At 49.2% G+C, this 25,474-nt stretch overlaps 10 protein-coding genes across 10 annotated transcripts; 4 read left to right on the top strand and 6 right to left on the bottom strand.

Annotated features, from left to right (window-relative positions):
- Positions 1-1,444: 1,444 nt before the first annotated feature.
- On the bottom strand, positions 1,445-2,211 carry C7974DRAFT_415072 (uncharacterized protein; the record flags this gene model as incomplete). The annotated part of the gene is made up of 2 exons (XM_046143861.1): positions 1,445-1,755; positions 1,788-2,211. 2 exons carry the CDS (start codon positions 2,209-2,211, stop codon positions 1,445-1,447), a joined length of 735 nt encoding a protein of 244 aa, XP_045995805.1.
- Positions 2,212-2,636: 425 nt separating this feature from the next.
- On the bottom strand, positions 2,637-3,611 carry C7974DRAFT_435390 (uncharacterized protein; the record flags this gene model as incomplete). Its single annotated transcript, XM_046145057.1, has 2 exons — positions 2,637-3,326; positions 3,582-3,611. The coding sequence occupies 2 exons, from the start codon at positions 3,609-3,611 to the stop codon at positions 2,637-2,639; spliced, it is 720 nt and encodes a 239-aa protein (XP_045995804.1).
- Positions 3,612-4,099: 488 nt separating this feature from the next.
- Positions 4,100-4,395, bottom strand: C7974DRAFT_435389 (uncharacterized protein; the record flags this gene model as incomplete). Its single annotated transcript, XM_046145056.1, has 2 exons — positions 4,100-4,180; positions 4,234-4,395. The coding sequence occupies 2 exons, from the start codon at positions 4,393-4,395 to the stop codon at positions 4,100-4,102; spliced, it is 243 nt and encodes an 80-aa protein (XP_045995803.1).
- A 3,217-nt stretch (positions 4,396-7,612) lies between these two features.
- C7974DRAFT_398258 (trichodiene synthase) lies at positions 7,613-9,314 on the bottom strand. The gene is made up of 3 exons (XM_046142293.1): positions 8,544-9,314; positions 8,076-8,486; positions 7,613-8,010 (listed from the first exon to the last, which is right to left on the bottom strand). Exons 1-3 carry the CDS (start codon positions 9,061-9,063, stop codon positions 7,760-7,762), a joined length of 1,182 nt encoding a protein of 393 aa, XP_045995802.1. The 5' UTR covers positions 9,064-9,314; the 3' UTR covers positions 7,613-7,759.
- A 985-nt stretch (positions 9,315-10,299) lies between these two features.
- Positions 10,300-12,364, bottom strand: C7974DRAFT_398257 (trichodiene oxygenase). The gene is made up of 5 exons (XM_046142292.1): positions 11,982-12,364; positions 11,074-11,924; positions 10,902-11,012; positions 10,682-10,848; positions 10,300-10,622 (listed from the first exon to the last, which is right to left on the bottom strand). The coding sequence occupies exons 1-5, from the start codon at positions 12,301-12,303 to the stop codon at positions 10,436-10,438; spliced, it is 1,638 nt and encodes a 545-aa protein (XP_045995801.1). The 5' UTR covers positions 12,304-12,364; the 3' UTR covers positions 10,300-10,435.
- A 1,987-nt stretch (positions 12,365-14,351) lies between these two features.
- Positions 14,352-18,440, top strand: C7974DRAFT_362939 (putative ABC transporter; the record flags this gene model as incomplete). The annotated part of the gene is made up of 2 exons (XM_046139745.1): positions 14,352-16,392; positions 16,423-18,440. The coding sequence occupies 2 exons, from the start codon at positions 14,352-14,354 to the stop codon at positions 18,243-18,245; spliced, it is 3,864 nt and encodes a 1,287-aa protein (XP_045995800.1). The 3' UTR covers positions 18,246-18,440.
- Positions 18,441-18,778: 338 nt separating this feature from the next.
- Positions 18,779-21,042, bottom strand: C7974DRAFT_221989 (transferase). Its single transcript, XM_046137183.1, has one exon. The coding sequence runs from the start codon at positions 20,864-20,866 to the stop codon at positions 19,229-19,231; it is 1,638 nt and encodes a 545-aa protein (XP_045995799.1). The 5' UTR covers positions 20,867-21,042; the 3' UTR covers positions 18,779-19,228.
- Positions 20,953-21,222, top strand: C7974DRAFT_314149 (uncharacterized protein; the record flags this gene model as incomplete). The annotated part of the gene is made up of 1 exon (XM_046138444.1): positions 20,953-21,222. The coding sequence occupies one exon, from the start codon at positions 20,953-20,955 to the stop codon at positions 21,220-21,222; it is 270 nt and encodes an 89-aa protein (XP_045995798.1).
- A 386-nt stretch (positions 21,223-21,608) lies between these two features.
- On the top strand, positions 21,609-22,095 carry C7974DRAFT_281277 (cytochrome P450 CYP4/CYP19/CYP26 subfamilies protein; the record flags this gene model as incomplete). Its single annotated transcript, XM_046137592.1, has 3 exons — positions 21,609-21,674; positions 21,739-21,899; positions 21,951-22,095. Coding segments are annotated over 3 exons (372 nt in total), but the record flags the coding sequence as incomplete, so codon positions are not given.
- Positions 22,096-23,494: 1,399 nt separating this feature from the next.
- On the top strand, positions 23,495-25,072 carry C7974DRAFT_221970 (triose-phosphate transporter family-domain-containing protein). The gene is made up of 3 exons (XM_046137182.1): positions 23,495-23,703; positions 23,774-23,972; positions 24,023-25,072. The coding sequence occupies exons 1-3, from the start codon at positions 23,700-23,702 to the stop codon at positions 24,840-24,842; spliced, it is 1,023 nt and encodes a 340-aa protein (XP_045995796.1). The 5' UTR covers positions 23,495-23,699; the 3' UTR covers positions 24,843-25,072.
- Positions 25,073-25,474: the final 402 nt, after the last annotated feature.

Below are 25,474 nucleotides of genomic sequence, written 5' to 3'. Positions count from 1 at the left end.
TGAAAACCGGAATGGGGATGGCATCGCTTTTTATGCATAACAGCTAAACGCTGCTTCAGCTCGAGGATCGCCACCCCGCAAGTCGAGATTGATCGATGCGATGGTCCGTGTATAGACCCAGACTGAGATGAACAGTCGAATGCGGCATCAAGCGTTCCAAGATTGTCCATGCTAGACGACCCAGCCCTCGAACTGGCCCCTTTCGACGCTGTCGCCAGCCACGTCAATTAGAGAAGCAGACTGACTAGGATCAAAATAGCTCTTTCCTCTGATCTGGTGTTTGATTTGTTTGGTTCTTCTTGCTTATCGTGTACAGACGCGGTTCGGTTGACGTTAGCACTCGCTAAACGTACTTGGTTTTCGTTGCTTTCAGCAGACAAGATCGGTGATAAGGTTCTGCATGAATCTCAGCTCAGGCCTGTGCGTAGGTAGATCTTATGAAGCTACAAGTTTGGCGGACATGATATGCGCGATGCATGCATTGGTCGGAGGTCGAGGCCCACTAGTGCAAGCCACGTTGCTTGGTACACTATGAAGGTCACGTTATTCGCCACTCAACATCGCCAGTCGATCTGAGGGACCAACACGACATGCTCATCACATTCCGTTGATCTTCATCGTAATCTTCAATAAGCTAGTGTTGCTCGGACACTTCCCTTAAGTATAGGTCACCGTCTGGAGAGATAAAAAGCTTCCCAGATCTCAGCTGCTTTGCTTTTAGCGCCGTCCAATTTGATCGTTCTGTGTCTATTCATCAGATGCTATACCAAGACTTCATCAGATGCTATGCCAAGACCCTCACTAACATGTTCCACATCGAAAATCAAGGCTTGAGGTCGTTTGTTGTGTATAGTGTTGTCAATGTATCTATCTAAGGTTGGTAGACGTGCTGTTGAAGTAGGAGCGATGCGGAAGTTAAAAACACACCTACCAGGACATCACCAATGTGCCAAACACCATCATCTAGACTACATGTACTTCTCTTTAACGAGCCATCACAAGCCATATCCTGTCCAGTCGCACGTTGATCACCCATTCGCGCAATGTCCTCTCTTCCCAAGCCAATTCGCACCACTGTACAGCCGTCCCTCTTTCCTACGTAGCCTCACCGTCCCGTCTCGCCCCTTCGCGCATCATCCTCACATCCTGTCCCCGCATACTTCTCCTCTTTCGCCCATCTCTCAATATCTGCCGTTTTCCTTCAGAGCTGGATTCGAAGTCATTTGCAAGCCCAACGACATAGACACCCTAGATCCTAGCGCCCACGTTCCCGACCACAATGCATCCCACAAAGCAAGACGGGAATTCAATTTGTTGCTGCTTAGGATAGTTTCGCAGTTGCTCTCGCGAAATGGTCTGAAGTGCGAGGTCACGAAGCGCTCTGAAAACCTCAGCCAGCCGCTAATCCACACAACACTGCAGATGGTCGTCTGTAGCGTTCCACCTATCCACCCAACTCACCCTCACAACCTGCGAACCGAAACGTACGGCCCAGCACCTCGGTTCCACCAGCAACAAACCGCGCAGCAACAACCTCGTAGCCATCACCCTCGTACAATATCAACGCCTCTTCCTCCTCATGCGACGTGACAACATACGCACACCCTTCAATACGCTCACCCGGGCAATCGGCAAGCGCATTGTATTTACCAGCCCAGATGCGAATGCGCCCATCGACTAGCGTAGCAAGCTCCAACAGGGAGAGCGAGGAAACGGGGACTTCGAATAAGCCCGAGAGGCGCGCAGGGCAGGCCACTACTTTTGTCGGCAGGTGGAGGTGCGCCCACAGGCCGGTGATGCGGGAGCGTGGGATCGCGGCCGAGGAGCGGGAGGAACAGGGTCCTTGTGCGCCTTGTTGAGGCGCAACTTCGTCCACCGTTTGCGGAGGTGGTGGATGGCGGTCCAGGATTCGAGCGCGGTGACGTCGGACTGTGTGAGGTGGATGAAATGGGCGGTGTCGACTTCGGCGCTTGCAATGCTTGTTTGGGGAACGCAGGGGAGTGTAAGCGCGTTTGCTACAGCGCGGGCTGTGGGGAGGGGGTATTCGAGGCGGAGGAGGTAGATTGTCTGTATCTTTCGTCGGCGGAGAGGGCGATTTTGAGATGCGACTGGGATGGTTGGTGTAACAAGTGGTAGTGGTGAGTCCAGTGTAACGCCTAACTCAGAGAGCGCCTGTATAGCAATTGCGTCGAGCTCATCCAGATGAACCATGTTGACTATGAAAGTTGAAGTCCTTTGATCAACGCGGCGGCAAGTGTGGTAGCGTTACGATAATTTTGCAGTTGCTGCTTGACGTCTAACTTGTCGTGACGGGGTTCATGACTCAAAGTGTTCTATAGAGTTTAGCTGTGCGGACCGATCCGTTCAATTGGTACCGATAGAACTGACCCGTGGTTTGCAGTGCTGAGAGCAATATCCTGGCGCAAAATTGATACGCTATGTTTTTGATTGATGGAATTAGGGGTCGCAGTTTATGCCTACCTCTCTGTCATAGCCAAAGACGGTTTACTTACTTTTAGAGTGGCTATTAAACGCTAAAGTCTACCTCATAATACTCTAGAGTGACTTAGAGCTCTCTTCAGTAGCTCTATGACCTTTTAATACACTCATCAGAGTCTTGTAGTCTTCTCGACTTGTTATCTTAATTTCCATGCCTTGTCTAATGATTCTATTCTCATCTGCAACCCTTCTCCATATTGCATATGCGCCAGCCAGTTTACCTTCTTGCTATGTTGTATCATGAAGAATAATAGTTCAGCAAGTCGTTGCAGTTGGCAGGCAATGATAGTCGCTAACACAGCCCGGTGCTCTTCAGCAGTATCGATCTGATACCTGCCCATCGTAATCCGGGACTTTTGATGGAGATACCTCAATCTAGAGAATTTGTCCTGTTGTTTCGGCTGTTTTTGTCCTTGATGCTGCTGCTGGGGCAGCTGATGAGCTTCTCTTTCTCTGTAACTACGTCTATCGCTCCGAGCTCGCTGGAGATGGCCCTGTTTGCTCCACCATTGCGCGACGTTCTCGAATCCAGTCAGGAGCTTCTCATATATCACCAGTGTTAGCATACAGATGCCCGACTCTTGTTCGCATCCGTGACATTGAGACAGTATGAGACACCGAGAGATATTGTTTCTGAGAACAAAGATCGTGTTCTCTACCATAGCCCAGTCGGCACCTACGGAGGGTATAACGACATCCTCAAGGATCTGTAGAGCCGTCTCCATGCACTCACAGTCTCCATTGTCGTAGCTGTTGTTTAAATCCTCGTGTGAGTCTGTATCGATGTCCATGTCGTTACGTGACGAGCTTGAAAACGATGTGTTTGACTTGGAATTAGAGACACTGCAATAATTGGAAGAAGACGACCACATTGGTTGGACCAGAGGAGCTAGCGATTGGTTTTTGCTTGAGTCGTGGCTGAATGCACGGCTAGAACCGTCTGAGCCTCTGTTGTTGCTGTTGAAACTGTCGAGTTGGGTCAACGTCGAATTGGACAAAGTTTGAACTACTGAAGGACTAAATGAGCATGTGATGCAGCGAGCTCGCCTCTTGCGAGACGAGTTAAGTGAGCTGGAGCTTACCTGGCATGTCGTTGTGCGATAGGACCCCATCCGGGTCGAAAGAATCAATTATTTCAGCCAAATTGCCGTGTGGATCGTTCAAATATTGTTCCGTGAAGTCAATGAACAATCCAGTATCAGAGTCTTTGGAACACGTTGTAACAGTTTGAGTGCTTCGTTCTACAGCATCTGCTTGAGTAAAAGCCTGCTGAAAGCCTTCCTGCTGGCTTGGAGACCTATTCTGGCGTATAATCCCTCTGTTGCGGTTGCTGCTGCTTCCCTTCGCCACGGTGGTGGTGGTGCTGTCGATGCAGCTGCGTGACCGGAAATCCGAGCCGGATAGCATCGCTCGATGTTCAGTTTGCTGTCTCGGATCTGCGCTGGGAATTGCAACTTGGATGCAGGAAATATCATCATGATTCCAAGCGTGACTCGTCCCTTGAGCAATTGACCCCAGTTGATAATTGCTACCATTATCTCCTCCTGGTGTCTCTGACTGCGCAACGTCCGTCGACGCCCTTCCTTGCCGTTTGCTACTGCTACCGCCTCGACTCGTGTGGGCATCGTATACACATCGCGTGCCACGCTGTTGGCACCGACGACATCCGACTTTGTCGCGGCTGCATCGCAGCTGTAGCTACAGTGTTAGTGTTCAAGACACAATTTGTCCTACCAAGGTAGTGAATGTCAGAAATGGGAATCTTGCCTTTTTCTTGCGGCAGGAAACGCACGCTACACGGGATGTGTTATTAGGCCGGCCCGTGCGATCCGTTACGCGAACATTCTGCATCTCGTTTGCGTCCTCCTGGCTACCGCATCTGAACGTCATGAACATGTTGATCGGCGATCACCTGGTATCGCGGACGTTGAATGTATGCAAGGGATAGAAGTTAAATCCAGTGCTGGTGAACCCGGAGGCTGCCAATCACCTTGCAGCGGGAAACATGCTGGGTGGGATAAGTCTGCCGAGTGCGAATCTTGAAAAGACAACTGCGTGTACAGGTCGTGACTTGTCCGACCATTGGCTCACAGCAGGTTGCACGTCCTCTAGAGCCAATGCCTGTTTCTTTGATAGAAAAAACACCGAGATGCAGTACAATGAACGCTACTTTTCGGCAGATTTTTCCAGTACTTTACACCGTAGTGTAATTAGCCAACACAATAAAATGCTACAATACCTGTATGAAGGTCATCTCTCCGGCTAACATGTTGAGGGTATCTTACATGAAGAGTTCAGCTGTTCTAGAGCAGCTACAAACTCTCCTAGAGCACCTGATTTGCTAAACGCATGCCACACCGGGACGTTGTATAAGTCCGATGTGCACCCCTCCTGTACGCGCCACAGGCTGAGACCCTGCATGTAACGTCGACTCGCCCTGCACTAAGCACACCGGATAGAGTGAAGTAGTTGGCTTATAGAGTGTTAGGTAGATACCTGGAATTACGCAACCGCTTGGTTAATTACGTAATGTATAGTGGAGGGTGTTGATGTAGCCTAGCAGGGACTTCGTGTGACTGGAGTTGCTAGAATTCGAGGCAGACGACTTAGGGCTGTAGGTAGTTCTCAGTAACTAACAAGTAAGGTCTACTAATATCCAAAATCATAGCTCTGCACAGAGCATTTGGCAATGCAGTCTCTGTTTCAGCTCAACGTGCTGGGGTCCACTTATGTATGTCAGACACCACGATCTTGTCTTTGCGGTCCGAGCCAGCGTGCATGACGGCCCGACCCCGGCGATCCAAGGATACCGTGTCCGTGCGCGCAATGCGCGGATTCGCGCAATGCGCTGAACCACCAAAATAGCTCACTTAAAAATGAGGCTATAGAGCCACACTTAGTAGTTATTATCACAAGATATTTTATTAGAGTACTCTATAGACCTATGCAATAATATTCTCTTATATATTTTACTTATATAGAGTTGCTGTTTAGCTGCTGCGGGTAGTGTGGGTGCAGGTAGGTAGAGGAGGCGTTGCAGGTATAGGGTAACTACGAGCACCTACTATATAACGCGCAGGCTTACTTCTTACTATAGAAGCTTTTAAAGTTATCTTATTGCCTCTTTAAGATAATTATATAGCTTTTGCAGCGTTATAAGCTTCCTTCTAACGTTGTTTTTTAGCCTTACGTTTAGCTACTTCTTCTGCCTTCTTAGCTTTAACCTAGTCTCTCTCTTCCTTCTCTCTTACCTGCTGCTTATGCTTCTCCTGTTAAAGCTTTTCTTTATATAGCTTATTAGCATGTCTAAGTTTAGCTATCTCTGCTTTTCTAACCTCTTCTGCCTTAGCTTCTTGTTGTTTTACCTGCTTATACTAACGTGCTTTCTTAACCCTATAAGGAGAGTAAAATACTGCTCTACTATAATAAACCTTAGGTTCCTAGAAGTTAAGAGGTTTGCTCTTCTTCTTATGCTTCTTCTAAGTCTTAAGAACCTCTTTTAGGCCTGCTATCTTATAGTAGAGTAGCTAGTTTTAGACTAAGATATAGTAGAGAGATTAGCTAATCTTCCTTAGCTCCTTACTACTCTTATTCTTAGCTACCTTCTACAGTAGGGTCTTAATTTTAAGCTAATCTTTGCTAGAATAAGTTAAAGAAGAGCTTCTACTAGCATTAGAAGCTTCTAGGGAGTCCTTAGCAAAGCGTTAGAGTATAATGTTAGGTTAGAGGGGTACTATACCTATTACCTTAAAAGACTTAAGTATTAGCCCCTAAGTAAATATACTTATCTAGGCCTTCTAGAATAGGTAGAAGAAGTTACTCTTCTTAATTACTAATAGTCTCTAGCTATTATAAAGGTATATTATAAGCTCCTTTAAGTATGCAGTTAAGAGAGGCTTAAACATTACTATGTCTAACAGCTATAGCGTATAGGTTAAGTAAGGGGGAAGTATAGCTAGGAGTATCTTATTCTAATTATAGTAGTTAATAAACTCTATTATTATATAGGATCTATAGCTATTAAGGATAAGGAGGCGCTACTTCCTCTACGCCTTAGTCTTAGTAAAGTAATTAAATACTTATTAAAGCTAGGCAACTCCTATATTGTTGTTAGTCTAGCTAGTAGGTAATAAGGAAAGGAATACTAAGTGTACCCCTAGCTCTATCTCCTCTACCTAGCTTAATTGCAGAGTACTGTTAGCAGAGTTATAGAGGAGACTTAGCAGCAGTGCTGTCCTATTACTGCATATATAAGCTAGCAGCGTTACCTATGCCCTATTACTATCTTAGAGTAATACCTTAACCTCCCCCTTCTCCTATATCTATCTACTAAAGACGTGTTTTATCCTAGTAGTAACCCCTATTATAAAGCCCTTCTTATCTATATTATATATATAGCAGCTATTAACCTTATATTTAGTAATCTTATATTATAGTAGGTTAAAGTAGAGCTTATACTTTTAATATAAATTAGCATTATAATAGTTAGCATCTATACCTATTAAGTATTTAGAGATAAGATAGATAGAGTAGTTGTTAATAAACTAAGTAACCTAGCTCTCACTTACACGTTCCTTAGCTATAGAAGACGTGAAATTTTGTATCATCTCCCTTATAGGAGGTATAGAACAAGCAGTAAGCTCTCCTATATAAGTTATAAGCTCCTCCTCTTATTAGGGGGTAAGCTTCTATTGTGTAATTGCCTGCTCCTTCTGTAAACGCGTTTTACCCCTCTACGTGCGCGTTAACATTAACTGCATAACACCATGCTTTTATGCTATTTTAGTCTATAGGATCTCATCTTTAGATGCAAAAGTATCACACTCTAATAGGGCTTCTTGTAATCCTATTGTGTTGTGTTGTTGTAGATGTGTGAGTATAGAGCTATTTTGGTGGTTCGGCGCATTGCGCGAATCCGCGCATTGCGCGCACGGACACGGTATCCTAAGCTTTTAAAGGCAGAGACGAATAAAATTTTCAAGCTACACACAATAACTACTACAACAAGACATAGCACCTAACGCTAACAATTCAGAACTGTCTAACTTAGGAGTAGTCACCCTGCCTGTTAAGTTAAAATCTATTAAGAGCTTGTAATACTCGCGCATAGAATTCAGATACTTAGGCACTAGGTAGACATAAGAAATCTACATTTTTTATATGTCTTAACTAACCACCTAGGTAGCTAAAAGTGTTTCCTGTTTTTTTCTACGTGTTAAGAATATCGATATGTGTAAAGTATTACCCTCCTTTTTACCCACTACTGCGCCTTCAGTTCTGGTGAAGAAGCTGTAGATACTTTGCCTATCGAATCTCTCCTAGTCTTCCTTTGCTCGACTAGCTCTACTACAGATGGAAAGGCCCATTCCTCGGGATTCACAGCACCGACACGACGAGCAGATTCTTGATACCGGCGGAACTCATCAGCCGTAGTGCTTGCGGAACCAGAAACCTTTGCGGTGAGTTCGTCAAGCCGGTAACGTGGGTCGCTTAGGTGCCATGTGATATATCCTAACAGCAAGTCAGTCGTTGCGGGTATGGATTGTCTATAGAAAACATGTGTCTGCAGAACTCACCTTGGCAGAAGAGCGTCAATGTCTCTTTGATGTCCTCATGTTTATCCGCAAATACCTCAACAATCTGCTCTGAATCACGGATGCAGTCCCGCGTTAGCTTCTCGAGTGCTTCAAGAAGGCTAGTCCGGTCACAGATTGCATAATTGTTGACAAGCGAAGCCTGATCACGCGGCTCATCCCACTCTTTGAAAAACGAAAGCAGGTCATTGACGAACACCATCCAGTTCTCCATCTGCGCGATTGCGCTTGTGATTTCTTTGAAATGAGTTGTTTCGGTGAACTGCTTTTTCGGGAAGATAGAAGCACCCACGCAGTGTCCGAGACCATTCATGCGCCGGAGAAAGCCTGGGAAGTCGTAGGAGCCTGGGTAGCCTTGAAAGTTGTGCTGTTCGATCCAACATCCCTGGAAGACTGGCTGATATCAGCTAAACGTATAGAGATTTGACGGGGACAGGATCTATAACTTACAGTCTGTAGTGCTACGAACGAGATTTAGCTTGCAGTAAGGCCCGTAATGTTGCAGTAGAGTCGGAAACTGTTCATTCACCATCTGCCACCAAGAGTGCTGTTGTGGCCGTCCCGCCAAGAGATCATCGTAGAACGTATCCATGGTCTTCTCGGGGTGATCATCGCTGTCATCAAGGAGAAGCATATAGGTGTAATGAATCGACAAGTCGGCCATGACCTCGCAATCCACGCGCACCCAGGCATAGACCACCATGGCAACAATCGTCTGAAGGGAAGCTTGTAGTCGTTTGGGATGAGCTTTGATGAGTTGCTGTTGCTTTGGCTGGGCAAAGTGTCGTGCTGCTTTTGCGTAGGCGTAGTGTAGGTTGTGAACCCTCTCTTCGTGTGTATAATTATTGTCATCATACTTCATGACCTTGAGGAATCGTACCACAGCATCAAGGTAGAAGTCAGTCGGGAAATCGTCAGTGCCTAGACTGACGTTTTCTGCGAGGCTCCAAGTTGGTGCTTCCGCTGTCATGATGCCTGATTTTATTTTGATAGCACGGCCTGTATGAGAAGGGTGAAAATATATGCCGTCAACAAACTCTTATGTAGTAAACAATCCAAGTGACCAGCGTTGTACTGGGTAAGGAATGGAACGAATTGTTTGAGGGCAAGGCTTTATTTGATAGGAAGTCGCGTTCCTCGGCCCCAAAAGAGAAGTAAAGGCCAAAGAACTCTTATCGCCGGCGAGATCTAAAGCCACACCGAATATGCATGACACCCTTGTTCCATGGAAGACTCCTCTCAGCTGTAACCTCACTAAACTCCTTACATATAGAGAGAGCACCAGGATGACTGCCCACAACCGGGGGGTGCCGGTGCTAGACATGCTAGACCCACCTACAGGATTATAACTGACACTAGAGTAGCATCGGGACATATCAGGGACGGAGATACGTCAAGGTTGGTCGTATAGAGATGTAGTATCATTTGCTAGAGGTCTTTTGCTAGACTGAAAACTCTCGCTACGTTGTTCCCATTTTTACTTAGCATTCCTGCGGATGAAATCAGGGGTATCTAGCTCTCCAATTTTTGACTACTAACGATTAGCTGTATTGTAAAAGCTTTAGATACACTACAAAATATCTCTTTGACTATCGGGGGGTTTGATGCACATCATGACAAATAAAGTACGCATCAGCATTGTATAGCAACGGCAAGTTTCATGATCACCGACTCCACTAATCTATGTCGTTCGGGATTTACCGTACAGACCCAGATCGTCGGCCGATTGATGGCATTTCATCCGAAATGACGGAGACTTCTACGCACAAATCCGCGGAAAGGCAGTCAAGCTTGATAGTACACTGTCACCGCAAAATGTGTTTAGTGAAGGAACGGCAGGTGCGAGCTTTATGCCCCCACCATGTTCTCATATCGCGAAACATGCGCTGGTACGTCAGTTTGCATTGGAGGAAAGTCGACCACTTTATTGATCGACCAATGAATCAATCAATTACACCAATTTCTAGAGAGATGCTTATCATACAATGCTGCAAGGTATCACGAGGTTACACGCCTTGTGATAACACCTGCCTCGATTCTGCCTCGCTGATGAAGAGCACATGAAGAAATCCGGGTATACAAAAGCTTAACCAAGCGGTCGATTGCAGATTTACTAATCACAGACATCCCTGCTGCACCCGGTAGAAGCAGACTTACCAAGTGCTGACTAATTGTGATGCGTTGTTAGGTATGAACAAAAGGCAATGGCAGGGAAACATGATGTCGTATTGTCTCAATCTAAGATACATGGCCTTTAGTAACATGGCCATATTCTTCGCACCTTTCAATATGCTTCAACATAGGGATAGTATAAGGCCCACGTCTTCCCAACAGTCTCAACCCTACAGCTTCCGAGTGACCATTACTTCAACCTCGCCTTGACCTGGACCCCTCGTCGGATCATGCTTAGGCTGCCCAATAATGAGCACACTGTCGATAGAAACATCGTCCGCAGTTGTGTTGGTAAGCTCCATGTCAACGTTCATGATCACACGAGCAATCGTGAGATACATCTCCGCGTGTGCCAATCTACACATAATACATTAGTCAACCACAGAGAAACTGGTTGTTGGCGCAGCACAACATACCCAATGCCCAGACATTGCCGGGAGCCTTTAGTGAAGCTGGTGAGGTAGTTATTGAGAGGGAAACCTTTCTCTGCGGCCTCAACCCATCGCTCTGGCTTGAATTTGAGGGGATCTGTGAAGATTTCTGGGTTGTTGTGCACGAAATATGTGGACTGGCTTATGGGTGTCTTGAAAAAATCAGTATATATATGACGAGCGAGACCTGAGGATGCCTGCTTACACCTGGCGGGATCGAGTATTTGCCGTACTGTAGCGTTTCTTCGACGAAAACACGGGGAAGGCGGGTGAGCGGTCCGTATGAAAGTCGAATTGATTCTTTTACTACGCCAGTCTGCGTCATATGTCAGTAGATTCAATGACATTTGGAGAGCTGCACTGGGAGTTGAACTTACAAGATAAGGCAGGGGCTCGAGATTCGCAGCCGTCAACTCAGTCTCAGGAATATGAGCGACCTGTGTTAGCTCAGCGCGCAATTTGTCAACCATCGACTTATCAGACAAAAGATAGAACATGCCGACAGAGAGGGCGCGCGATGATGTTTCGGTTCCAGCGAAGATGATCACCTGGCCTTCATCTAATAGGCGCTGCATGGACCGCTCCGACTTCGGAATCGACTCATCACTAAGAGCTTGCATGATGACAGACTTTTGGTTCTCGCCTTGCTTACTCCCGCGAAGCTCGTCGATCTTGGTCTCAATTTCTTGTTGCAATACCAGCAAAGTACCGAGCGATGGAAGGATCATACGGATGACAGGAATAGGCAACATCTTCAGGTATTTGATGGCCCATGGCACGAATCGAGTCCAGTGGAAGATCTCCGATACACCCTGGAAAGCCTCTCTGATGGGAAAGACTAGATCGGGCACGCTGAGATAGTCGTAATGATAGCCAAAAAAGCGCTGCGTGATGATGTCGGCTGTCATGGCGGAGAATGCTTTATCAAGGGATATCTTCGTTCCCGCGCGATGAGCGCCGTTCAATCGACCTAGCAGGGTTGTGATTCGCTCGTGGAGAAGAGGTTCCATCCCTACAATAGACCGTTTCGAAAAGTACGGGTTCATATAGCCACGTCGAGAGCGGTGCAAGCTGTGGGCTACGGTTGCGGCTACAGACTCGGGTACACCAAATCCTGCAACGGTGGAGGAATCTTTGTTGACCTTGTGGGTTCCGCCAACATAAACATTCTGATAATATGAAGGGTCGTCGATGTGGACTTCGTTTGGGTTGATGCGTACGATTGGGCCTGATCAATTCCGTTAGTATCACTAGGTCCGTAAAACAGAGTTGCATGTTCACATACCGTATTTCTTGTGCATCTTTTGAATCTCCCAAATATAATTTCCCCTCTTCACAGCATCGTACCAGAAATCAGGGAAGGGCGTCATGGCAGCCATCAATGGGCCAGGGATTTTGCGAAGAGGGTGGAAAAAAACATTGTAGATGCAGCGTAGACCAGAGTAGGCGACCCAAAAGAGAATAGAGTAGCGAACAAGCTGGCTAGTGACCGTCTGTTCTCCAGTGGAGAGGAAAGCGAGACTACCGTTATACTTCGACAAGTGCTCACTGAATCGAGTGCCATTGTCAAATAGACTGCCGTTGGAAGACAGCTTGAAGATGTCCATACTGGGGTATTGTGTAGCAAACCAGGACAAGAGAACTGATGGAAATTCAAGAGGGTGGTCAGTTGAGATAGAAGATTGGATTAAAGAATGAATCGAAAGCCATGTAAATCGACACTGCCCCTCCTAGCACGTGCAACAAAGTCTATCGTGACCTGACTCTTCGCTGTAAAAAAATCAATCCTCCGACAAATTTTGTACCTATCTCACTTGCGTGATGGGCCGCTTCATTATCGATATACATGACATACTACGTACACCTATGGCTGACAAGTGTCCGGCAGCATGAGCATGGGGGTCAGTGGTAGCTGGTTGAGTGACCCTGGTGGCCGCGCTTGCAGGTGGGCCTTCTTCTTGATATCACTCGTAGAGAGATGTAGGGTCTAGTACTTGTTCTCCGGCGCTAATTGAGGAAGGTGACAGCAAGCTGGGACGTCAATCACTAACCACATTGGCTTTGCACAACTACGCGGCAGCAAGTCAACAACCTAAGCCCCAAACACTTGGAGACTGCCCTAGTACATCTCCTTCATAGCACCTACAGCTAAATCCCTATATTACGGTCGATAAATCAGCTGCTAGAGCTGTCACATCATTAGAGCAGGGGTATGCACTGCGCGCAACACCTAGTTCCTTGATCACTGCAATATATTTAACGCTAAGTCACTTAGCAGGGCGCAGAAACTGTACACTCTTACAACAAACCATATTATTCTTAACTCACGTTCATGTCAGTAGATCACTGTGGTTGTTGCCTTTGTATTCGAATGACTGTCGCATGCGGCGCCGCTAAACCTGCAAAAGTAGTGGTGTTTTTTGTCTGGATGGTGTGCAACACAAGACACCAGGGCACACTCTGATTGCGTCGTGAACACGCCCTGCGTCTTATTCCAAATCAGCAGGCAAGATCCCAACAGTATACCAACAGTTTGGGCAGAACCCACGTCAAATATTGCAGTTTACGCAATCGATCTTGGCGGACATTTAAACCCCTGCGTGAGCGGACATATTGCTGAAGACGCCACAGACCAACCCGAGGAAGGCTCTACCTTGCAATCATTCTGGTGTCACGCATAAGTAGCGGCGGAGGAGTTTAATAGAGGCGTTTGACTATGGGTAAAAAACGTGGGCCTCGTTATACTTTACAGTTGTTTTTTAGAATTCCATGTAATGTATCTAGGCGTTAGTCAAACTAGGGGGCTAGTAGTCATTCGGTCTATATCTCGATATTGGGCGAATTCTTGTTAATCAATAGGCAACTTGGTCATGCTGGGATCACCTACGCTACCTATGCCTAACCTAGTAGTATACGCCGCATGCCTCGCATACATGTGGTTCTTAACGCTCCATCTCAACACTGATCGACGCGGACGTACCCATCACCATTTACAATACGAACCAGATGACGCGATATGGCCCGAGCCGGCTGTAACAGTTCTGCCGCACTAACATACGGTATCCTATTCGAATCAAGCGTGCACCGCTATTGTGCAGTACTCAATCCGATTGGTTCGGAAAAGGTGAAGCACGAAAGAGAGATGGCACATCGTGTCCTGCAGATTTTTCTCGGGGGTTTCAAAAGAGCAATGCCTACATTCGATCGGCCGTATTTGTTGTTGTGAGATTGAAACTGGCATGTGTTGCTGCGCCTGTTCAAGCCTCTTCCTTGTAGTGGAACCCCTGGGTACTTAGCTTGCAGCCAGGCTAATAGGCTATCCATTCTGGGTCGACTCATTGCTCGCAGTCGGATTGTATTTACCGGCAGCACACAGGGATCATGGTGCCCTGCTCGTCGGGGTATTTCCGTGAAGAGCCGCATGCAGGCCTTGGCCCGAAGAGATCTGTGTGAGCCCAGGATGAGTCATAGTGAGCCGGAGTGAGCTGGCGTGAGCAAGGGCGTTCGATGCTCAATCTCAAGATTCCTCAACGCGCTAGTACCCCATCCTTTATTCTTCCTCTTGTACTCCGTCCAGCCCTCTCGTTTATTGCATCGCACGACTTTTAGCCCTGTGCATACAATCCTTTTGTTCTAAACCGCGTGCTCTTTTGCCATGCCTTTGCAAGAGGACACAGCGCCACCAAGCGTGTCTGGAAATGCAAAATCTGAGCAAAAGCCAACCAGTCTAACGGAGACACCTAATACAAAGAACGAGAAGGAAACGAAAGATGGAGAAAAAGATGTGGGCTCCCTACACTACTTTATCCGTGTCCACTGGCAATACTCGACCGCTCTGGACCACACTCTGCGATTTGTTGGCTTCGCAGCTGCCATTGGATCGGGTGTCCTGCCTCCACTGATGACGCTCCTCTTTGGCTCCTCAGTCAATTATTTCAACGACTTCGAAGAGGGTCGTAGGAGCGGGGACGACTTGTACGACAAAATGACAGCGAACGCGCTGTGGTTGCTCTACCTATTTATCGGACGCTTTGTGCTTGTATACGTACATTCAACCTGCTTTAGCATTATTGGAATACGCGTAACAAGTGCTTTACGACTCGACTTTATTCGATCTTTGATGCGGCAAGATGTGTCGTACATCGACTCCTGCTCTTCTGGGACGATTTCTTCTACCATTTCGAACAACCCGGACATGATCGAAAACAGCAGCACGGAGAAGGTGGGCAGCTTGGTCCAGAATCTGTCCATGTTCATCGCTGCATTTGTTGTCGCTTTTACCCAGCAATGGAAGCTCACACTTGTGACGGCTACGACACTGCCTGTTTTGTTCACCGGTTATGCGATAACTTTCGGCCTCGACGCGAAAATAGAGGCGGAAATCATGGAAATCTACAATCAAGCGGCGGGGCTAGTTCAGGAAGCGCTCGGGTCGGTCCGCGTTGTAACTGCCTTCGGCGCTAGCGCCAAACTAAGTCGCAAATACGACGCACCTCTGGCCAAAGCGCAAGCTCTCGGATTTCGAAAGGGACCCGTCATTGGTGGTCAATGGAGCGTGGAATTCTTTACCACTTACTGTGCATACGCTCTGGCTTGGTATTACGGAATCAAACTTCTGAACAGAGGCGAAGCTGGAGATGGCGGGCAAATTATTTCGGTTTTGCTCGCGGTCCTTCTTGGAACCACAGCGGCATCCAACGTGGCCCCTGGTTTCGGCGATTTCGCAAAAGGCTCTGCTGCTGCCCAAGGAATGTTCGCGATCATCGATCGTAAGTCCGAAATAGATGCGTTGGACGACTCTGGAAGACAGCCGCCTCAATGTAACGGCTCTATCGAACTGCACAGTGTCAGCTTTGCATATCCGTCACGACCCTCGGAACAGATCTTGCGGGACTTTAGTCTCTCTTTTGAGGCTGGAAAAATCACCGCTCTTGTAGGCTCATCTGGCAGTGGCAAGAGTACCATCGTCGGGTTGATCGAGCGGTGGTTCGACCCGAACTCTGGCGACATATATTTAGATGGCCACAACATCGCGGAACTGAATCTAGGCTGGCTACGAGGACAAATTGGCTTGGTTCAGCAGGAGCCTGTTCTCTTCAGCGATACAATCTTCAACAATGTTGCCCACGGGCTTTACAGGACGCCAATGGAGAATCTGCCAGAAACCGAGAAACGTGAGCTTGTTCGACAAGCATGCCAACAGGCGTTTGCGGACGAATTCATCCAGAAGCTACCTCAAAAATACGATACCAAAGTCGGAGAAAGCGGCGCTCTGCTGAGTGGGGGCCAAAAGCAGCGAATCGCTATAGCCCGAAGCATCATCTCCGATCCGAAAATCCTTCTACTGGACGAAGCCACTTCAGCGCTAGACCCCGAAGCGGAAAGCAAGGTTCAAGCCTCTTTAGACAATGTGTCTAAGAAGCGAACAACTATCTTGATTGCTCATAAGCTTGCTACCGTTCAGAAGGCCGACAAGATCGTCGTGCTGAATCGGGGGCAGGTCGTTGAACAAGGCACCCATGATCAATTGCTTGATCATCAGGGGGCCTACTACGAACTTGTCCATGCACAAACGCTAGATATCGACTCCGAAGATTCCCCGACACCTTTGACTATCGCTGTTTCCACGACATCCGAATTGGAAAAGCCATCTTCAAGAGAAATAGCCGTGTCTAAATTGCCTGTAGTCGAGGAAGGTGATGACAAGAAAGACGATAAAACTGCAGACGAGGATCATGACATCTCACGGAAGCTTTCCTTGATTAAAGTCCTTGGTGTTATTTTCAAACAACAGCGAACAGCATGGCCACTCTTTTTCTTCGGCATAGTCTCTTCCACCATCGGCGGTGGCATGTTTCCTGGCCAAGCTATCCTCTTTGGGTACAGCGTACAAACACTCCAGATACAACCTAGTGACTACCTTGTTAGCCGAGGAAGTTTCTGGGCATTGATGTACTTTGTCTTTAGTCTCGGTATCCTCATTTGCTACCTGGGCGTCGGATTCTTCTGGACTATGGCTTCCAGCCACGCGTCCCGCTTCTATCGTCGCGAGTATCTCGACGCCATGTTACGTCAAGATGTGGCTTTCTTCGATATGCGAGGGCATGGAGCTGCGGAAATGACAAGTCGACTCTCCTTACACCCCGACGCAATCCGGAGTATGGTCAGTACCAACATGGCCCTTATCATTATCATCTTTGTCGACGTCATTGCAACCTCCATCCTAGCAATAGCTGTTGCTTGGAAGTTCGGTTTGGTTATCGTAGTCGCAGGCATGCCTACATTGTTCTGTGCGGGATACTTCCGCTTGCGCCTCGAGATGGCAAACCACGACCGCCTGAAAGACATGTACCTGGAATGTGCCCGCTTCGCGTCCGAGGCTGTTAGCTCGATTCGCACTGTTTCCAGCTTGACGCTTGAACATAAGGTGCTTGGCTCCTTCCAGTCAAGACTTGATGAGTGCTCAAAGCGAGAGTTCCGCAGCAAGATGGTGACGATGCTTGTCCATGCCTTTGCTGAGAGTATCAATCTTGCTGTAACCAGCTTGGCATTCTGGTATGGAGGAAAGTTGTTGTCGCAAGGGGAATACTCTCTACGCGACTTCTTCATCGCATTCATGGCTGTTCTTATAGGCTCTCAGACTGCGGGCATCCTTTTCGGATTTTCTTCTGATGTGTCCAGAGCGCACGCGGCAGCGAACCATATCATTGCTCTGCGAGAGTCTAGGCCCCCGATCAATACCTCGACCGGTAGTAAAATCTCCAACACAGGAGGGAAGGCTCCAATCATCGAGTTCCGGGACGTGAACTTTGCATACGCGAGTAGACCGAACCACAACGTTCTGAAAGGCTTGAATCTTAGCATCCAAAGAGGCCAATCCATCGGCATAGTGGGCGCTTCAGGCTGTGGCAAGAGCACTATCATCGCCCTGCTAGAGCGTTTCTATGATGTAACCTCAGGCCAGCTCCTGGTTGGCGGCACACCGCTGTCGCAGCTAGACGTACACCATCATCGTTCCAACATCGGCTTGGTATCGCAAGATACTATGCTTTTCCAAGGCACCATACGGGAGAATGTCCTCCTTGGTCTCCGCGATGAAGAGCAAGATGAAGCCACCGCCAGCGAACGCGTGGAACGCGCCTGCCGGTCGGCTAACATGCACGAGTTCATCCTCAGTCTCCCCGACGGATACTTGACCGATATCGGAAACCGCGGCGTAGCGCTCAGTGGTGGGCAACGGCAGCGTCTTGCAATCGCGCGGGCGCTGATCCGCGAGCCAGATCTGTTGTTGTTTGATGAAGCAACCAGCGCGTTGGATACAACGAATGAAGCGCTGGTACAGCAGGCCATCGAGTTGGTTGCTCAGGAACAACCAGACAGAACAACAATTGCAGTTGCGCATCGGTTGTCGACGATTAAGAGGTGTGACTGTATCTTTGTACTACACGAAGGACAGGTGGATGAGCAGGGTACGCATGAGGAGCTTGTCAGGAAGCGTGGTAGGTATTATGCTATGGTCTTAGCGCAGTCGCTAGATCGAGAGACATGATTGTCTTCGGTACCAACGTGGGTGTGTAGCGAGCTGCTTAGCAAGCGAGTCGTTACTTTTGTTGACACCCTATTAAAATTTGACCTACGATTGGGCAAAGTACTAGACTTTAATACTGTACAGTAGACTATAGAGCATATTATTTCGAGACCTTCCTCTTATTCTACTTATGCATCTGGAAAGTACCTATCGCCAGGTAAAATCAAAGAAAGTCCGACTCGTGGAGGTAAGTTAATACGAGATGTGCTGATCTGCACGACTGAACCTGCGGCAAGAGACGTTGCGCAGAGATGCAAGGAGGACTAGACGACCGGTACGCGTGCCCTGGCCGCTTCTTCGCTTCGGCCGAAATCAAGGCAACAATGGTTTATCCTCTAACACACTTCGACTTCAAGTTTCCAGACGGCCAGACTGAAAAAGCTTCCAGCTTGATTTCCGAGACGCAGAACTTGCCTAACCACGATGGTTGTATCATGTTCAAGAGGAGATGAACGACGCTGAACACTGCATCGTGGTTCGTTCTGTCCAGCTTCAACAAGCGGTGGAGTGTAGTACCAGCTGCAGACGCAGAGTAGTAAAACGAAGTCCAATTGACCAAGCTCCCAAAGTTTTCTCTTCTGAATACTAGTCCTACGACGGACTTGTCTATCTTCTTAAAGCACATGATGACATACTGTCGTGACGACGAGTTCGAAACAATGGAATTTGAGTCAGCTTCTGAAAAGATCCCCAGACGTGCTCCTTACACGTTGCTTCAAGTGAATTTTCCTTAGGTTTTGACCTCAGCCTCTTAGTTCCGAGAGATTTCGAGATAGTACACAGTCCCGTAGAAGTTCGATTACATCAATCAGGTGCAGTCAACTACAGGCATTTTGTATTCGGCCATTGAGACTTTACGCTCTCACCTTCACAATCACAACCTGATGGGCCCTGCGAGCAGATCAACGGTGAATTGATGATGCGTTGAAGAGATCTTGAGTTGTCTAATTGAAACGTGGCAGTAACAAAGGATCCTTCAGCAATCGCTCCATGGCCTCAGTGCAGATATGTACAGATACATCCACCCCATTATCGGTCCAAGAAGGCCGAGATCCAGATGAAGATTCTCCGGAAGTTGGGGGAGCTTCTTTGATGAGAACGATGCCGTCCAGGTTCGGCACAATGCCGTCCGCGTATCGGATGCGCGAGCCAAGACCGAAGTCGACATCGTAGATGCCGGCGCGCGCCCAGGTTGTCACCAGGATATGACGCCGGCCAAGGAATGCCTGCCATATACGCTGAGGAGACTTCTCATATGCAGCGCTATGCAGATGGTCTGCGAGATTTGCTGGGTCGCTGACAGTGGAGATCGTATGCCGGATTTTTCGGGCGATGGGAACCATCCCTGCGGCAGCATCACTTGATTGTTCGTAGCCAACCTCGGAGCCCGGCAGCTCAACATTCATCATGACGATCGGAGAACCCAAGAAGTCTTCACCCAGCTTGAAAGCGGGTCGAATGCCAAGTACAAGATCGCAATGGACAGGGCCGTCATCCTTCCCGAGTTGACGTGCGCGCACAATGCAGGACCAAATGTGTGCCAACACGGCGTCATGCTTGCTGATCCTTGGGCCGTTACCGTCAGTACCCTTCCTAGCTTCGTTCCAGAGGAAATTGATCTGCGTCGTATCGAGATGAATAGTATAGTCAGCAACAGGCGCTTTAACATCCCACTCAGCCCATGGCATAGGCTTGCCAGCTGGTAAGACCGGTTTGGAGGCATCGAGGAATGGCGCAGGAGGCTCTGCCGGTGCAGCCCACCAATCGTACCTGTGTAAGGGCAAACGTTGCGTTCTTCCAATAATGGCTGAGTCCGGCTCCCCGGCATTGATGTCTCCTGCAGCAAGGTTGTCCAAACGAGCTGGTTCAAAGATGGGAGTCAGAACTGGGGCAGTCACGCCCTCGATGATGGCACTACTCACACTGGCCCAGTCATTGACGAAGCGGATGAGGCCCGTGATGTCCGCGAAAGGATGCGCCGTTTTAGCAGCGAGGACAAAACCACCATCTGACAACGTGGTGCATTGGAAAGCCATGATCGGCTTGCGCAGTCCCGTCGTGGCATCGGGCTCGTTGTGTTGTAGAGCATGCGCAATGTCGACAGCAGGCACAAATCTACCGAGATTGTCGTCTTTGCGATTCCAAAGTGGCTGAGTCTTGACGCGCTCTGTTTGGTAGAGTGAGTCCGTAGTGGCAGAGCTTGTTGCTGAGATGAACTCCACCCCAACGTCTGCGGACGTCCCGAAGTGCGCGTACACGCGGCCGAAGCGACGGGCGTGCGCTGGGAACTCTTTCGCTTCAGCTGAGACCAGCGCATCGTCGACGACAGCAATGGATTTCAGCTGGCCGGTCCATTGAGGATACGAAGTAAGCGTAGTGCTGAGTGTTTGGCGGAGGTGCACAGCGACATTCATCACATGCTTATCATTGAGGGGCTCGAAGAGCCATGTAGCGTTTGTAAGAGCAAAGTTGGCAGTAGTCGCGTCCAGGAGCGATAGTGGAATTGCGTGTTCATGCTGCGTTGACTTCTCAGGAAATACTCGTTCCGTCGTCGTGATTTTGACATCCACCTCGGACGGCATAGTTGCGGCCGACGTGATAGGGTCGATATAGAGTTTCCGGGTGCTGCTCAGGAGCTGTATTGACGATGTTTACCCCTCAGCCGTCAATGAGTGGTTCACTGCCGGCGTCAAAACCCCGACGAGAAGTCGAAGGACATTGTCGCAGTCAGATCGAGAAGAGGATCCCAGGGCCGAAAGTGGGGCCTCGGCCTGTACCGAGCAGGGGGTTATCCGAACTCTCATTATGGATTGAATCCGGTAGGATCCAACATAGACCGAAAATGATTAAACTCCATCAAAGCTTACATGTTGATGTCGTTCCTTGTTGCGGGATTTTCTGGGAAATGATCAAGGTATCGAAATACCTGTTGGGATGAAGCTCGGAATTGTTGCTTCGGTGAGCTTCCCAATCATTCACCATTTGACTGCGACATGAGATGATGACTTGATCAGGTGCTAGCCATTTGGCTGCTATACAAGCTCTGAATTTGGTGGGTTCATTCTCTGAGAAAATTTTCAGGCCCGGTGTCAGCATCGTTCAGCAATGCAAGTCCTCCATTGAACGACGCGCGAGCTGGAAAGAACTTGCTTCTGACAACAGTTGCATAGTTTCTCTTCTCAGGGAAGTTTATGACAGGCAGAAGGCCTTATTGGGAACTTGAACTTCATGAGAAATACGGTAATTTCACGCCTTGCTGTCCTCTCCAGAGCGTGTCTCAACAATAGCAGGACCTGTTGTTCGCGTTGTACCCAACGTCTTCCATTCACACTTCCTCGCGTTGTTCCTCAGGGTGGATGCACTGTTGATGGTCATTTTCTACCAGCTGAAGTACGTTTACCTACGAAAGATAGACGTTCCCCTTTAAATTTCTTCATCTAACGCAGACCTACAGACTGTTGTTTCTACAAGCTCTTTCGCGGCAAGTATGTCGTCAGCTAACTTCAAAGAGCCCTGGAAGTTCAACCCAGAGAGATGGATGGGTGAAAACCCCACCGATGACCTCGACGCAAGTCAGCCGTTCTCGTACGGAACGCGGTCCTGCATGGGACGGAGGTATGGCCATTTGTACATGCTCATTGTGCGATCGACTGCTGATATTTATAGTCTTGGCTGGATGGAGCTTCAAACTATCGTAGCGAAGATCATCTACCGGTACGACATGGAGTCAGTTGATGACACTGTTGACTGGCATCGTGATTCGAGGATGCATACTCTCTGGGAGAAACCTCCTCTGATGGTGAGATTGAAGAGGCGTGCGTAGTAAATGTACAAAAGCCAAGCACCAATAATCGGAAAGTAGTCAAAGGGTAGGTAGGCAGGAGGAAATTGATTACTAGCTTCTAAGGAAAAGAATGCAGAATGTACTAAAAATTAGAGTAAACAGGTAACTCAGCTATATGAACAAAGAGATCGACATCAATTCATGGCTTCCGTTGACTATTAATCGAGATTACTTACGCGCATGATATTACTCGACAGATTACACTGTAGATGGAGTGGTAGTTTCGATATGCCAAATCCTGTCTGATGGATTCTACACGCTTGATATACTCCAGGCCTCTCGCTTTCTTCTCCAGTAGGGCCCAACCATTCGATGTTTCTGGCGGCATATACGGTCTGGCAAATCTAATTGCGTGTGTTCATCTGCAGCAACGAGTCCTTTCGACATCTTTGATTTTTGGGTTCTTTCACTTCTGTTCGGGACCTGTCGCAGTACGAACCAGGTACCAACTCGCGATGGTCTAATCCTTCGGTTGTCGGCACTTGCATCCTTGGAACCCGTACATGACAACACGTCAAGCGGTTGGTTCGCGGGTGTGGCGCGATGGTCGATAAGCGATAGCGTTGCCAGAACACGAGATGCCCGTAAGTGCTGCTGTTCGTTTTGAACGTGGCCGGCGAAGACCTTGATGTAACGCAAGTTGAAGAGACACCCTGCATGAATCAGAAGGGGTGGGTGCCAAGACACTCAGCAATTGTTACTCGGGATCCAGGTCGCACTTTCCTCAACAAACCACACACGACCACAACCACTCAAACGGAGGATTGAACGAGTCGACCGTGCCGTCAGCGTCCGCCAAGAAACGTAAACCCTCCAACACAGCCATGCTACTCCACTTTTCTTAGACGTTGCAAGTTGCGTGCGGCGGCAATCAATCGTGGAATGCGTCGCTGTACTGAGGATTAAACTGCATCGCCGGTCATCTTACCTTTGTCATGCACTCTCAACAGAGTGATGACGGGCGCCACGGATACCGACGCGGGTGTACCTTGTTCGCGTACAGCCAAGTGAACCTAACAGCCCGAGCGCAATGCAGTTGTGCGAACTCGTCTGAATAATCGTGACTTCAAGAGGTTGTGCAATGCTCTAGCGCTGACGAGGTTGCGAACAGTAGCACTCTTTCCGGAGGGTACCGCACCTGCGAGGGAACGGCCACCAATCTCGCTACCACAGACAGCGGGAAAAAGCGGGTAGACTGCTCGAACGGGCAGGCTCAGGCACGCCCAAGGGCGCCTTGCAGTTTGCCTCTCCGCGTGCAATTCCGTTCTAGAGGCGGGCTAATTTTAACTGATTGCCTGTCTCTAGCGGTCGGCAGCGTGGCCCACCGGCGAGTGCAGATTGGGCCCGGCAGCCAAGACCCCTGTCGCAACCACGGCGCCAGGGCTCAGCGTGCCACCCTTTTCCAGCAGCCTTCATCAGTGTCTCTGTGACACCAACCCGACCTCCCGCCCGCTGTGTACCGCCAGGCCTGCGCCTCCGCTCCCTGTCTATCTGTCCTCTCGCCGCCAGAGCATGCGCGCATAGCCTGATCACCGGCCACCCGTCGCTCGCCAGCACCACACATCGCCGCCATGGGTACGCGACCCCGACTGACGCGAAGGCGCCCGCGAGCGCCCGACGCAGACTTTGGCTGACAGCAAGGCAGTAGAGAAGCGCCCCTCGACCGACGGCCTCGTCGACAATGTCGACCCCCGCGAGAGCACCGAGTTCGAGATGGAGGAGCTGCCGACATACGAGAAGCCCGCCGAGCCCTCGCCCGTGTCCCTGAAGGACAAGATCATCACCTGCTTCTGGATATCCGTCAACACCTTCTCGACTCTGGGCCTGATCTTCCTGAGCAAACGGTAGGCACCCCGCAATCCCGCAGATCCGGACTTCCGCTGACAGCCTGCAGTGTATTCAGCGACCCGCAGCTCAAGCAATGCCAGTTGATGGTCGTCATGTGGCATTTCACTGCCACTGCCCTCGTCCTGTTCCTCTCCACCCTCGGGCCCTTCCGCGCCTTCAAGCCTGTTAAGCTTAACATCTGGCACATGATGCCCGTGTGCGCCTTCTTCGCCGGCTACGTCGTGCTCGGCAACCTGAGCTTGACGTTCAACTCGATCGGCTTTTACCAGCTGTCCAAGGTCATGACTACGCCGACCGTTGTTCTGATCAACTTCATCGTTTTCCGCAAGACCGTCACCCGGTGGATGCTCGCAGCCATCCTTACAACCTGCATTGGCGTTTCGTTCACCATGGGCGGAGAGGTCAAGACGGCCTTCTTCGGCGTCATCATTGCGACTCTCGCCTTCTGCTCGACTGCTCTGTACCAGATCTGGATCGGCAAGAAGATTGAGGACTTCAAGGTTTCGCCGCCGCAGCTGCTGCTCAACCAGGCGCCCATCTCCGTGTGCCTGCTGATTCCCTTCGTGCCCTTCTTCGACACCATCCCCGACCTCAGCGTCGTCCCGACGAACCTCTTGTGGTCCGTCTGCGCATCCGGCATCATGGCCTCCATGTACAACTTGTCGCAGTTCCTGATCATCGGCCGCACCTCCGCGCTCACATTCAACATTGTCAGCCATCTCAAGACCATTCTTATTCTGTCCATTGGTTGGTACAGCGAGGGCAAGATCCTGAACCCGCGCGAATGGCTCGGTGTACTTCTGGCACTGGGTGGCGGCTGGGTGTACTCGCACCTGGCGCTCAAGGCCAAGGCACAGGCCAAATAGACGCCTGCTGCACAGCGACCTGCGGCACGCGGACGGTTCGCGATACGCAATATGGCGTACAAGCACACAGCTTGCTGTACACTGAGATGTGCATTGGGCGGGGTTCGGTGTTTCTTACGTTTCCAACGCGCTCTTCTTTCGACCCTGACATGGCTTGTTTGAATATGAATGTACAGCGGCACAGCGGCATCGGAGCTTATTCTTTTCCTGTCTGATCTCACGGCGACTTTTAAGACGACACCTTATAGATCGATGCGGCGACACGGGGTTGGCGGCCGATTCTTCTTTTTACACGGCTTGGGCTTGCACTTTCGGCGCACTGGCGTGATGCTCGGCTTCGGCAACCGATATTATGTAATTCCACGCTGCGAATGTTGATGAATGAACTCAATTGAACTGTTCGCACGCAGTACCTGGCGCAGTGCCGTTGCAGATCTTACCACATTCGTGCACGGGTGTGATGTGTGCACTGTGTGCGCAGCACACACTCCTCGTCCGACCGAACCGACCAGCATTGCGATCGCCCAGTTTGGCACCGAAGCAGCGCTCTCCCGCTTACAACCTAGCGCCTCGCGAATCAGCCTACGCCAACAATCGTCGCCAGCAACCTTTGAACTCAGCCTCATCACGTG

The sequence above is a fragment of the Boeremia exigua genome (genome assembly GCF_020726555.1).
Source record: "Boeremia exigua strain MPI-SDFR-AT-0100 chromosome Unknown C7974scaffold_8, whole genome shotgun sequence".
Taxonomy (NCBI): Eukaryota; Fungi; Ascomycota; class Dothideomycetes; order Pleosporales; family Didymellaceae; genus Boeremia; species Boeremia exigua.
This window is presented reverse-complemented; position numbering and strand designations above follow the sequence as displayed.